This window comes from Schistosoma mansoni (genome assembly GCF_000237925.1).
Source record: "Schistosoma mansoni, WGS project CABG00000000 data, chromosome 2 unplaced supercontig 0108, strain Puerto Rico, whole genome shotgun sequence".
NCBI classification, from domain to species: Eukaryota; Metazoa; Platyhelminthes; class Trematoda; order Strigeidida; family Schistosomatidae; genus Schistosoma; species Schistosoma mansoni.
Genome location: NW_017385999.1, coordinates 239610 through 253082, shown reverse-complemented (window position 1 = coordinate 253082; position 13473 = coordinate 239610). Strand labels below are relative to the sequence as shown.

General features: G+C 38.6%; 1 protein-coding gene across 1 annotated transcript in view; it reads left to right on the top strand.

Annotated features, from left to right (window-relative positions):
- Window positions 1–4708: 4708 nt before the first annotated feature.
- Smp_033600 (ribonuclease III, putative) overlaps window positions 4709–13473 on the top strand; it is a gene marked incomplete at its 3' end in the record, with an annotated part of 40910 nt that continues 32145 nt past the window's right edge. The window contains exons 1-3 of the mRNA XM_018791597.1: window positions 4709–4742; window positions 9681–10002; window positions 11853–12032. Of these exons, the coding sequence (XP_018645207.1) occupies window positions 9805–10002; window positions 11853–12032 (378 nt within the window). The 5' untranslated portion in view covers window positions 4709–4742; window positions 9681–9804. The remainder of the gene's footprint in view (window positions 4743–9680; window positions 10003–11852; window positions 12033–13473) is intronic.

Below are 13473 nucleotides of genomic sequence, written 5' to 3'. Positions count from 1 at the left end.
GGTACTATGAAATTTCGGAAAAGTCCAGTTACAATATTCGTAATACTATTGGTTATTCACAATTTACACAACAATGACATCATTGGAAAGCATCATTTAGACCATACTCATCAATATTCATTATATATTTGTCTATAATTCAGTCAGTGATTGCAAATTCTGTTCACAGAAACCCATTCACAGTCTCTATAACAAACACATCAATTCGTATTCACCAACAACATAGCTCAGTTACCATGTTCGAAACAAACATGCATCGTTTTACTTATGAAGTATATGTTACTAACTACTGTGACGCTTGCAGTGATGTTATATGTAGTTCCTGTATATGTTCGGAAAGCAGGACAAAAAATCTGTCAGCATCAATTATTACTCACATAACTTTTCATTCTCAGATAAGTTATATATTAATATGTTGGTTCTGTCAAAATTGATCGTACTTATAATGGTTAAAACTGTTTATGGTTGTATACTATCAAGTTATATAATGTTCAAAAGTAGCTTAACGCACAATTGCTCCAACCTGCATTTACTAAACAACTGCAAGACATACATGTTCATCGGCATATTTTAGGATGGTGAATCAAGCGCTGATGGATTTTAAAGCTCATTTCTACTTAGAAAATCTGACTATGGTCTATCTCTGACTTAATAAACAGTGAATTCTACCTGCTTGAGTTTACATTGCTACAAATGACCACATTAGGTTGACTTGACTTTCACTCAGGTATTGAAAATGATCTACGTCAAACTATTAGTTATCTGGGATAAAAGCTATGTAACAGGCACAAACATTACTATAACTGACGCGTGACGATGAAAATGCTGTTAATAGCTCATCAACAACGACATCCAAGATACTTGACAACATGAAACATATACACAAGAACCCATGGCCTAACATTTTTACCCGTCCCTTCGCTGTAACCAGCCTAACTTTGAAGAGGAGTCACGATTCTTCTGAACTGTCGGAATATTATCTTGGCTGCGAACTATTCATTAAAGTTTCACACAGCGAATAGTGATGAATCGGACAATACTTGCTGGGGAGGTTCATTTATATGAATCAGGAAGAGAAGCGACCCCAGAACTAAACCATGAGGGAACTCATCAGGACATTACGTAGTCCGAGCAAAATTGAGGGTCATCTTGACACTAAAAAGTCGATTATTTAGATATTAGGCAGGCCAATCAACTAACAGTGACTTGATAACTAACCGTTTGAGCTTGTCGGTGAGACGTGGGTGAGCTGATAAAACTGAAGGCTGTGAAAATGAGATCACTTTTTCCAGTCAAGAAAGGATTGAGAAGTCATCAACTATGCATTCTTCGTTTGTAAATACACAGTCCAAACGTGATGTCGTTTAACCGTTTCTCGACTGAGTTTCTTGGTTCACACTTACAAGTAGTCCCAAATCTTCAGTGAGTTTGAGGAACAGAGCTTCAGTAGAGTTGTCGCATCAAATGCACTTCAAATCAAAGAACTAGACGTCTAGAAGATTTAAATATCCTGGAGTCAAGACAATATGCTGCCAACCCTCCAACCCTTTCAACCCATTTCATCTGTAATATTGGGGGAAACTTCTTCACTATCCTTTCTAGACTTCCTAGAGAGTTGAGATCCGCTGAGCAGTCCATTTGTTCTAAGGCTATAGAATAATTTTTCATTTCTGTTGCCAGCCTAGACAAGATTTCCCCGTCAACGTGTTCTATATTAGAACCCCCAGTAAAATCTTTTAGCAAGACCCGGCTGACTTCATATTTTCTGTCAGACAGCCGTATCAGTATAAAGCATACTCTAGGATAATCAAACGATGATAGAAACATGATGCATTCCTCTATGACCTCTCGAACCTTCCATATACCATGATGTAACGTTGTTACATTGTTACATGACTAATATTTTGGGTTTCTTTGAAGCCAACTTGTTTACAAGGTCGTGAGAATGGCTAACTAAACGGAGGACATACTCTTCTCGTTAGTCATCACAACCGAGAGAAAAAAATACTTCACTAATCATGTTCTCTTTTAGCTTTGATGACCCGAATTCTCTTTGAAGGCACAACAGTTGTTTCCTCTGTCTATCCTTTAACTCACTAATCTCTCACATTTGTCCTTCCCTCGACCGTCTTTCAAATCTACTACGCCTATGGTAGAGCTTATTTTACTAATTCGACCAGGTAAACTAACTTTGAAGCCATGAAAGGAAGGTCGATCAACAGGGACTTGTCATATATCTGAAGGTGCATCATTCACATTTCTTCTTCGTTCAACACTGATCATACATGGACCTTGATGCGCTTAACAGGTATTCAACTATTGGTCATCTGTGGTTAAAGCCAGTTTGAAAGCCTTGAAGATCGAAATGCAAATATTAGGGTTAAACGTAGAGATAACGAACCAAAATTTATTCGAATAGGCCAGACTACGTTCTTCTGTATAGCGAACAAAGCGCTTTTGAATTATTCATATTGAATTATATCAGAACACAAACTCTGATCAATTTAAACAATTCTAACCTAATAAAAAGAACAAATTATATCTGAATTACAAAATATCTCAAACAGTAAAGCCTGTGCTATACAGTCAAGGGTTTCGCTAACACAAACCAACGTGCTAAACAAGAAAAGGAATAGCTGATAAACAAGAGTTCGATACCTGAGAATCAATAAAAATGTTCCTAATAAGATGGAGTCAGGTGTCTATTTGCAGAGATTCCGGCAACCCTTCCAAACGGACAGCCAAAGGTAGACAATAGTACAATGAACCATGCCGTGACCCTGGGTTTAGCCAGATACGACCACATTATCAACCGTCCGGAGACATGCCACAGTAAATTAAATGGTGAAAGACGCACCTTTACCCAGGATTACATAACAGAAGCTCTGACAAGCAAGACTGTGGAACATAAAGTGAGGTTAACAAGAAGCCTGAGTAAAGTTTAGAGTACAAGGCAAGCAGACAAAACAAATAAGTGACAGTGCTGTTCAATGACGTGCTGTGGAAGGATTTTCAGAGTGTTCTTTTTGTTACACAACAAATGAGATTCAAGAATAATGGGATAAATGTGTAGAACACATTGAGTGAAATGTTAATAAGTATGAAAATTACGTAGGTTTTGCTCTGTTATCAGTGACAAGAAACGTTTCGAATTTTTTATAACCGACTGGAGGATTTACTAGAGACTCGACTTCGAAGTTAACAAGCTGAATTCCGGAAGGATCGATATTGTACAAACAACGCGCGATACTACAGATCATCGTAGGATAATCAGTTAGCTGGAACTCATATCCACACACCAACTTTCAAAGAGCATTTGATAAAGTAAATAGAAGAACCTTACAAAATCTTCTTTGGAAATACAGAGCACCTTAATTGACTTCCGTCATTATACGGATTTCACACGACAGGCTACAATGCGAAGTCGCACATGATGAACAGTTCACAGATGTAGGTACTGTGACATAATAACGTGTAGTTATTTGAGATATAGCATCTATGCAAACTCTAGAATTTCAGTGTGGGTATAGCTCCATATATATAAATTTCCAAAATATACATTAATTTGCACAAAATTTTAAGGATTTATCTGTATTCTGTATTTTTAATGGTTGTAGATGTCTTCTGAAAAACTCGACTATTTATAAAAGTTATATTACTCCAGAAACACGTGACAAAACGTTTATTAGAAGGTTCACAATAATAATGAATCTGATCAGGTTGTTAAAGTTGAAGGACCAACATTTAAATTTGAACTATTTACAATGTAAAATGGGTCTGATTGACATCATGATAATGGTCAATGTTATGGACAAGTCAGTTCCTGTCCGGGCAGAACAATCGTATCCAAAGTTCTTTTAACAGAATGATATTCACTATAAAATTATTACCCAGTTAAATGTTTTCATTTCCTCTTGTGACAGTCAGGACTCCCATTATCAAAGATCATCTAGAACAACAAAAGGTCCAACATTCGCAAGAGACCAAGCCTTGGAGGAAGTGGAAACTTTCATGAATCTGAGCAGCATCATTGGTAAACAAGGGCTATCTGATGGATATGTGAAGGCATGGCTTGGCAAAGCAAAGGCAGCATCCCTAAGATTGAGGAACATACAGAACTCGAAACAACCGTCTGATAACACCAAAGTTTGAGTTTCCAACGCCAACTTCAAGAACATTTTATTACATTGACCTGAAAATTGGAGAACTGCTATAACCATCAGCATGAAAGTACACATAATAATGGACACAAGATAATCCAAATTCGCTGGCCGGATAACATTGGCAACAACCTAATGTAGCAGAAAATAAACCAGGTCCCAGATAAAGAGGAAATCAGGAAAAGACGCCGTAGTTGGATAGGACACATGTCACAGACATCATCGAGCTGTACCATGAGGAAAGTCTCAACTTGAATTCCTCAATATGAAAAGACAAGGACCAGACCAAAGAACACATTGCTTTGGGAAACGGCGGCCGATATCAAGAGAATGAATTACATTAGCCTGAAGGCAAGACTCTGGATGAAGTTGTTTGGAGATTTTGTCAACAGTTTATGCTTCACGAGAAGTAACATATGTTACTAAGTGAGTACTGTTATGCACTCTAACTCTGACAAACTATACCCTTTAAAAAGTGCCTCGGCTGCCGGGAGAACGAAACGAATTAAAGCGAATCTTTCAAGGTCAGTAATAAATGAAATACAGGGTCAGCTTCAACAGACCAATAAGGATGCACTAACGGTAAATAAGACCTTACCATTTCGTTATAAGTAGGTAGTTGCTCAGGCGCTGACAGTTTCGGGTATTTTAGTATAGTTGTCTCTTTATCTTCACTGGTTGAATACTTTAAGGTCAGCATCATGACTGAAATGGTTCAGTTAGTTGGTTCTGATTTAGCATTTGTGTATGTACATGGAAGTGCTGTGTCTCCGAATTCCTTCAAATTTCTGGTTCAAATAATCTACTTAAATATTTTGTCGGGATCTCAAACTATAGCATCATCAGCATAATTGCATAGAGTCAAGACCTTCTCATCAATAAAGAGTTGAAGTATATGAGGCAGCGCTTCTTTTTACGAATTAATATGCGAAAATTCCAAAGGAGCAAATAGTGTCATATGTAATGTTTTGAGAGTGTTTTTGTCTGACAGTCACGTTTTTATGAGACTGTATGAAGATGATTTTTAGAAAAACCTATGTACTACATTTCGTGTTAACTGTAACAAAATGAATGTTCTGGAAATCTCTTCAGAGTGTGCTGTTTGACGTTATTACTTACGCAATCTTTCCTCGTGATATTTTTACTAACTCATGAAACTTATGCAACTTTATTTAAACATTTGTCAGTCTCTGGCGAAATTTCTGTGATTCGACTCTGCTCGGAGTTTACCTTTATTACCAGGTTTCGCTGTTATACCATGAATAAGAACTTGCAGAAACGTTTTGTTTGTACTAAATTGGAGGTTATGGCATGGAGTGGTTGGTGAGTATTGTTATTTAACTATCTTCTGGGAACGTTTAGCCAACTCACTGGGTCCTTGTAGACATAAGTTTAACTTCGTTCTGTCGGGGATATTTTTATTGAGTTTCGATGCGTTATTTTGTGCCACAGAAACCCTAGGTATTATAGCTAGAGTGGCATAGTTGCGAAACAATAATCGGCAAATTCGTTCATCTAATGTTGGTATTTGAGTAAGCCCTCCTGGTCCGAACAACATTTTTGTTGCCAGAACGTTTCCTGGATCCATGTTGTGAGACAGTTTACAGACGTCAAGGATGTTTAGAGCCCAATGACACTGTAGTTCGAGACGTATTTCCTGTACAATGCTCCCAGAGTCAATTAAACTAGAAGGCAGGAACAAAGTTATGGGGATGCACACTTAGAATTCGGTCGATGCGTTGATTTGTATGTAACTTGGGCTGACTTGTGGTTGCGAGAGATATGCAGCACCGTGTAACTAAAAATGATCTAATGAGAATACTTCCCCGAGTGCTTTACCCAAGGGTGTCCAGTGAAACTTATATAATCAGCGACAATGTCGAATCCTTACAAAAGTATTTAATTTGGCGATTTATTTACCACTACGGGTTCATTCAAAGATTGTCGATCTCTCAGATCTGTTCTTTCAAGGCAGTCTTGTCAAGTAGTCCTTACGTTCAAGGAACATCAGTATTCAACAGATGCGTCCCAAAACACAAGCATGTATGAAAGACGATAATGGTTGGGTGGAAATGTATAACTTATTATATCAGCATGTAGGAGAACATTAGACTGTTGAATTGGCGAGAGAATGAGAAGAGTTCCTCATAATGTCATACAGTGATATGCTGCTGACCGCTAACTGAGGGCTTCCAGCCAGAAGTTTTCATTAAAAATAACATGGCTAGCATTAATTCCAAGTGTTTAAAGTATTTGAATATAACCCAACACGCATGGTTGATTCTCTTTTAACCCTTTTGTGAGAATATGATCAAAAGGCATCATATTGCTGGCAATCAACTTCACCAGAACAAATATCCAAAATGGCTCGTTGTCAAATTGACCTAGGGTGATACCGTACAAAAGTAAAACACGTGTAAACATTTACACATGCTGGCCCTATTATGGATAGAATCTTTCCTACATGAAATAGAAGTGCCGAAACGTTCGCCATATTCTGTTAAATAAGGCCTGAAGTTCAGTGCGGTTTCGTGTGTACTAACTGATACTGCTCTAGGTGTTACTTTTCGACTACTCCCAGCAAAAATAGTTATTTACTTTCTCCTTCTGATTCCGAAGAGATAAGAGGATTCAGATTTGTATAGTAGGGACAGAAGGACTATGGCCTATGTTATTCCTTTTCTAGTATGCTTCTATGAGCATCCAGCCCTCTCTTGAATGAGTCATTGAAAGTGCAGACAACACTGCTTCGGGTAAAATGTTCCAAGAATTGATGACTCAGCGTGAAGACCCGTACGCCAGGCGTAGTTTATTCGTTCTTGGCTTTTCTACTGGCCTGCTATGTCCTCTGAGATTCCCCGATCTAGTGGGAACAAAAAGAGAGAATATATTAGGCGGAAAATCATTTCTTAGTATTCTATGCATCGAAATCAGATCATCTTATAATCTGCGATAGGACAGAGTAAAGAAGACTAGCTTTTTAAGCCCCTCTTTGTATGTTAAACCCCGGAGCTCTGGAAATGCAGGGGCATCTGACCTCTGTACTTTTCCCAGGATATTCGAGTCATTTTTAAAGTGCAGCCTTGATGCAGTCTTCAGGTTTAGTTCTCACTAGGGTTGTGTATACTGTGGTGAACATAGTAGCATCTAACTTAGTGAATGTCCGTTTTAAAGCCCATAGGGTTGTAAACCCTTTAACTGCAACCTCCCGGCAATGGGCCGTGGTCTTAAGATCGTGACTCACTGTCAGCCCAAAATACTTGTGAGACTGGACCACGGGTACAGGCACTTCTCCTATGTTATACCTATTCAATTTTGTATCCCCAAAGTGCATGTAGACACACTTTGCTGCTTTGATAGGCATCAGCCACTCTTTAGACCAGTTTATCACAATATTAAAGTCTGTCTGAAGTGTGTATGCATCTGCGTCTCCTGTTATTTTTCGCCAGATTTTTACATCGTCAGCGTAATATAACATTGGGGACTCTACTATACATGGAAGATCATTTACACATAGTATAAAAGTAAAGGACCCAGGACAAAAACTTAAGGTACTCCACTCATTACTGGTCTCCAGGTGGAGCGCTTCGAGTTTATTCTTTCTGTCTACGACCCACTAGGAAATCCTTAAGTCATTCCAAAAGAGGTCCGGCAATACCAAGATTTTTTAGCTTCAAGAGTAGTCTATTGGTTGGCACCTTGTCAAATGCTTTGCTGAAGTCTATGTAGACTACATTCACTGATTTTCCATTGTCTTGAGCCTTTGTCCAGTGCTCCCTTGCTATAAGGAGGTTTGTTGTGCAAGATAAACTTTTCTTGAAACTTTGTTTGCTGTTTAGTGAATTGTTGGTTTCCATTATGGTCTTTTTGACCATTATTTCCAGTATTTTAACTACGACATTGGTGAAGCTGATAATTCTGTAGTTCTATGGAGGTTGCGTTAATTCTGTTTTATGTATGAGAGTGACGATTGCATCTTTCCAGTCCGTGGGTAGCATACCTTTGTCAAGTGACATATTGAGTATCACAGTCAGTGAGGCTGCGATATATCGTACAATATGTCTCAGGATGTTGGGACGTAATTTATCCGGTCCTGTTGACTTTTCCATGTCTAAGGTGCTAAGAGCCTTAAGTACATCGTCTTGACCAAAGTCCACGGTGAGCAGACGGTTTGTTGACTTTGCATTTGGGTTTAGTTCTTCGTCTAGATGAGGTTCCTGAGTGAAAACCATAACCATATCTCGCCACAAATGATGAAATTTAGCTGATCCCAAGATGGTGTTTCAGAGGAATAAACAGTTTTTTGTTTCTGTTCAACATGGTTTGGTATTTGAGAGTTTGCACACTCTCAATTGTGTTACCTGTGACCTTCAGAATCATGGTCATAATCACTTCATGTGTTTGCCCCCTGAGTATTCTTCCTTAATAGATAGCCGATATCCCTTGGTACGTATAAATATGTATATCTATATATGTATGTACAAATATCCGAACACTGACTTAATAAATGCTTTGACGAGATGCTTCGAATTTTATATGCCACCTATGTAAAGCCACACTTAATACTGTATCCAAGCAGCTAGCCCATGTCTGATAAAGGATACTAAATCACTTGAGCTTGTCCAGCGTGTGGGTATAAAATTAATGAAGGGTCTTTCTAAACTCCCTTACGATGAGCGTTTGAAACGTCTAAACCTTTTCCCCTTATCGTAGGACACGAGGTGACCTAATACTGGCATTTCGTATCTTTAATTATGATTTGGGTGTTAATATGTCTTATCTTTTTGCCCCCTCCAGCACTAATAATCTTCGAGGTCATAGCAAGAAGGTTCGGAAACCGCGATCTAATAAACTAAAGGTGGGGTCCCGTTTTTCTCATCGAGTGGTCAATGACTGGAACGCGTTACCAGAACAAGTGGTATCAGCACCATCAGTGAACATTTCCAAGAAGTAGCTGGATCTTCACTGGAAGGAAATCTGTCAGGATTAACACAGGTTCATCAACCTACTATCCTTATTACTGAAAACTGACCGGTGAAAATGAAGATTTGTAGATAGAAACGCGAATGACTATATTTCACGGCAGTGAAATGTAGTGCTTCGTAGTAAAAGTAACTTTAACTTCAAGGGGAGCATTTAAAAGCTCGGGATAAGTACCTGTTAATATCATTACTTAGTTTAGTACACGTCAGTGTCCACTGCAAAAGACAACTGCATGGATCTAATCACCGTTAAGGTCATCACCTATGAGATTGGCTTAGCTGGTAGAGCCCTTGGCTTTCCGTCTTTGTTTATCATTTTGTGCCAATGACATGTTTTTAAATCATAAATATTATCAATACCACATGGGAGCACGTACACTGGACATTTGTCGAGTTTCCTATTATCCACAAATTAGAGCTAATGGATTACGTTTGTGCCTAGTTCAAGGAATAAAACTGATACGTACCATTCAGCTTCTAGGAATCAGTTAACACCTTGCCTTATAAATACTGATTAGTTGAATTCATTGATTTTCAGATCTGGGAGCCACGACGTTTTTACTGGGTAACAAAAGGTCCGGTGTCCGTAAACGGGATTAATCCAATCAGTTATTGTAAAAAAGCGGTCTCCAAGTGTCACTATTTGCATTTGTATAGAACCAATGTGGATTCCTCCAGTTAGTGATAATCCCACACCTTTCAACATTGAGAGAGAGTTGCTTCCTACTGTAATATCGGAACCATCATCCAAAACATCTAGTTTATCTTCAACTACTGGCACTTTGGACCGTGATTCTTTAAAGGAGAACTGCCCACAATATACTCCACAAAACGTCAGATACCAGCACTATCCGGTTCCGGTAATTAAAAGCACTTTTTTCATGTGCCATCTTGTGTTTATGAAATATATTCACATAGGTTGGTTGTCACTTCACTTTTTTCTCGTGGACTTTTCTTACCATTTTTTGTGTGCACAATTTGTTATCCAATACTCGATGAATTAATTGGGATCGACCTGAAGTTGAAATTTCCAGAATATCCTCCTAGATACTAGTTACGAAGGTTAATCCACTTGTACAAAGAACCGTAATGGAGTCGGTCTACTTACCTTCCGTAACAGTTGCTTTATTGATCGTCCATTTTAATACAGCTTATTGAACGATGATTGTTACTGATTTGTAGACGAACACCGATGACTCCGCTCATGAATTAATTATAACTGATAACCAGATATATTGATCTGTACATGGTTATTAGGTAATTGGAAGCTTGTCTGAATATTATTGCATATGTCTATGAATAATAAACTAAAGTCATTCAGGTGTGGGAAGACTATTTCAATTTAAGTTTCTACACCATATCAACATAAAGAGGAAGCCGATAAAAAATAAGGGAAAAGTGACACCACTAGTGTAAAAATAAACAAGCGTATTATATTAGCAGTAAACAAAATCGAAGGAAGATTTTTTAAAAGTAACTTTAAGCTCATAGTTTGGAGTTGTACTGTCAACAACACCACGGTTACTAAAGGTCATCAACTTAGTTGTTGATAGAATGGGTTTATCTCATTAATTGTTTCATATTTTGTGGATTTGGGTTTTTGTTGGTGTGAGTTCTCTCCATTCTCAGTTTTTCGACATAAAATCTGAATAAAAGCAATCATTTAAGAACCCGAAGGTAAGTGATGGGTGGCGCTAATAGCAGCTTTAGTAGTCAGTCTGTTTCCGTAAAATTTTATCACTTTGTGGATTGTATGTTAGAATTCATATAGCTTACTATGATTTCCTATCCATCAATTCAACTTGAACTTATCGATGCGAATATCGCCTTTCAAAGTAAATAGCCGGAAACACCACTCGATTACTTCGTTGCTGAACTAGCTTATTTAGGTGTTTATGCCCTTAGAGATTGTAAAGCGATTGGATGTGCTTCAAACAGATCTTAGTTAAACACTAGTGACTAAAGTTTTGTCTATACCTGACATATTTATGTTGCTCGTGTTAGAGTTCTGATTCTTGGTATAGCTAGTAATGTTGGTTAGAGTAAGTTGGCAATTAAAATACTTTGAGGGTGTAATAAATATGTTGTGCAAACTTCGATTTACCGAGTGCATATATTGTTAGATAACCGGTTAATATATGCTGTCTAGTTAGTCTATTTTCTGATGACATTAAGTTGTATGTAGCCACCGTATTAATGAAAAACAATTTATCTCATATAGATAAGTAACTAAGTTATAGCGTGAACAGGTAGCTAATGATATCATCGTCCCTTATTTTAAGCTTTTAACATATCAGTTTTTTAATGGTCGAGCTTTATGTAAAGAGATCATCTCAAGGACAGTTGATAGGAAGAGCATATGGTAAAAAAGCGTGTAATGTGTAATTTCAATGTTTCAGTCTCCGACTAAACATAAGACAAACTGAAATTCAGTGAATTTAGCAAGTGGTTACCACGTTAGTAGCGAAACCAACGTTTTGTGGCTAATAGTTCACATTTTTTAAAAAAGGAATACAATGTAGAAGATACTTTTTGAAACATTGTTCTAAAAGACTAATAAAATGGAAATTCAACATTGTTTTATCGATTCAAGTGAATTTACTAAAAGATCATTAAGGAAGAATGCAAATTTTAGCTAGTTGACAATGCTATACTTACCACGTACTATTACTATCAATCATATGTAATGTTTTTTAAACATATTTTCCAGAAGGTCAGATGCTTGTCATTCCCATATCAAACACTTCCCTCCTGTGGGTCGGCAGTGTATTTGTATACGTGGTCTCTCCCAAGGAGTGACATAATGACTCAGCTATGTTCACTTGCCGCAGCATGTTTTCAAGATACAAGCACGACCGTCGGACTTTTGTTTTCTAAACCAATATCCAAAGTAATTATATGTGCATGAATATCTGTGAATTATTTCTGTATGTTTCGATTTTGTGCTTAGGTATTTTACGGGATATTTTTCTGCTTATCAGCGTGGTCGTGCAATTAGCAAGCTATGGTGGTTCTAATTGGCTCTATAATTAAGCCTTATTTTCCTAAGATTTCGTTAACGAAATAAATAGTTCTTTGTAGCCTTTGCATTCACTAGTGTAAGTCGATCTATTATGTAGTGTCTGCTTTTAGCAAATGTGACGGTGTTCTAGAACACCGTCACATTATCACAGGCCAACAATCGTAGTGTTTCTTGATATCAGGGCTGCCTTCGATTCGTTGGACAGGACTGTTCTGTGGGATTGTTTATTGAAGGAGGATGTGCCTAAGAGGTTTATTAACATCTTAAAGGCCCTGTACACGAACACCTCAGGCAGAGTGAGGGCATACAACCACCTTTCTCCCTTGTTCCATTCAAGCAGCGGGGTTAGGCAGGGTTGCCCGATCTCATCATTCCTCTTCAACTTTGCCACCGATGACATTCTGGAAACAGCTCTGATGGATGTAAGTAATGGCGGTGTAGATCTGCTGCCTGGAGAAAGACTTCTCGACCCTGAGTATGCGGATGATATTGTCTTACCGTGCGACAATGCCCAAGCCATGAAATCCGCACTTAATCAGTTGGCAATCAGTGTCCGCAGGTACCGTATGTGCTCTCCACCTTCGTAGTGCAAAGTACTCCTACAAGACTGGCAGGATTCTAATCCTGTGCTCACCCTGGATGGTGAGCAGATTGAAGTAGTTGAGAAGTCCGTGTATCTAGGTAACCGCATAAGTGCTGGTGGTGGCGTGAGTGATGAGATCGATGCACGTATCGTGAAAGCCATAGCGGCTTATGCCAACCTGGACCATTTTTGGCGCCTTCGTGATGTTAGTCTGGCTGTTAAAGGTCAAGTAAAGTCGCTTGCGACTTCGTGAAACGTTCCGCTTACAAGCACTGAGTTTCTACAGGCTCCGACAACTCATTGAAGCCTGTACGTCTACTTCAGGTGACCGTGTGTTTGACCATAAAGGAAGACTTACGTAATTAAATTGTGCAAAGCTCGAGTAAGGACCGAGAAGCCTGGTGGTCGAAGCGTGCCAACGAGTTCGAAGCAGCAACTGCTTCTGGTAACTGTCGGAAGCTCTTTCAACTCATCTGAGCCACTGGCAGCAAGAAGTCTGGTGTGAGCGAAACGATCTGTGAGGATGACGGGATGCCAATCACTAACATCCATCGAAGTCTTGGACGATGGGCAGAGTTCTTCGAGTGGCAGTTCAACTGGCCTGCTGCTCCGGCAACATCGATCAGACTGTCCTGCCCTCCATGGCCTTTGACGACTGATTCACCAAATGACCTACCTCCAGCTCTTTTAAAAGATAATGGTGACTTTCTAGTTAAGGAACTGACT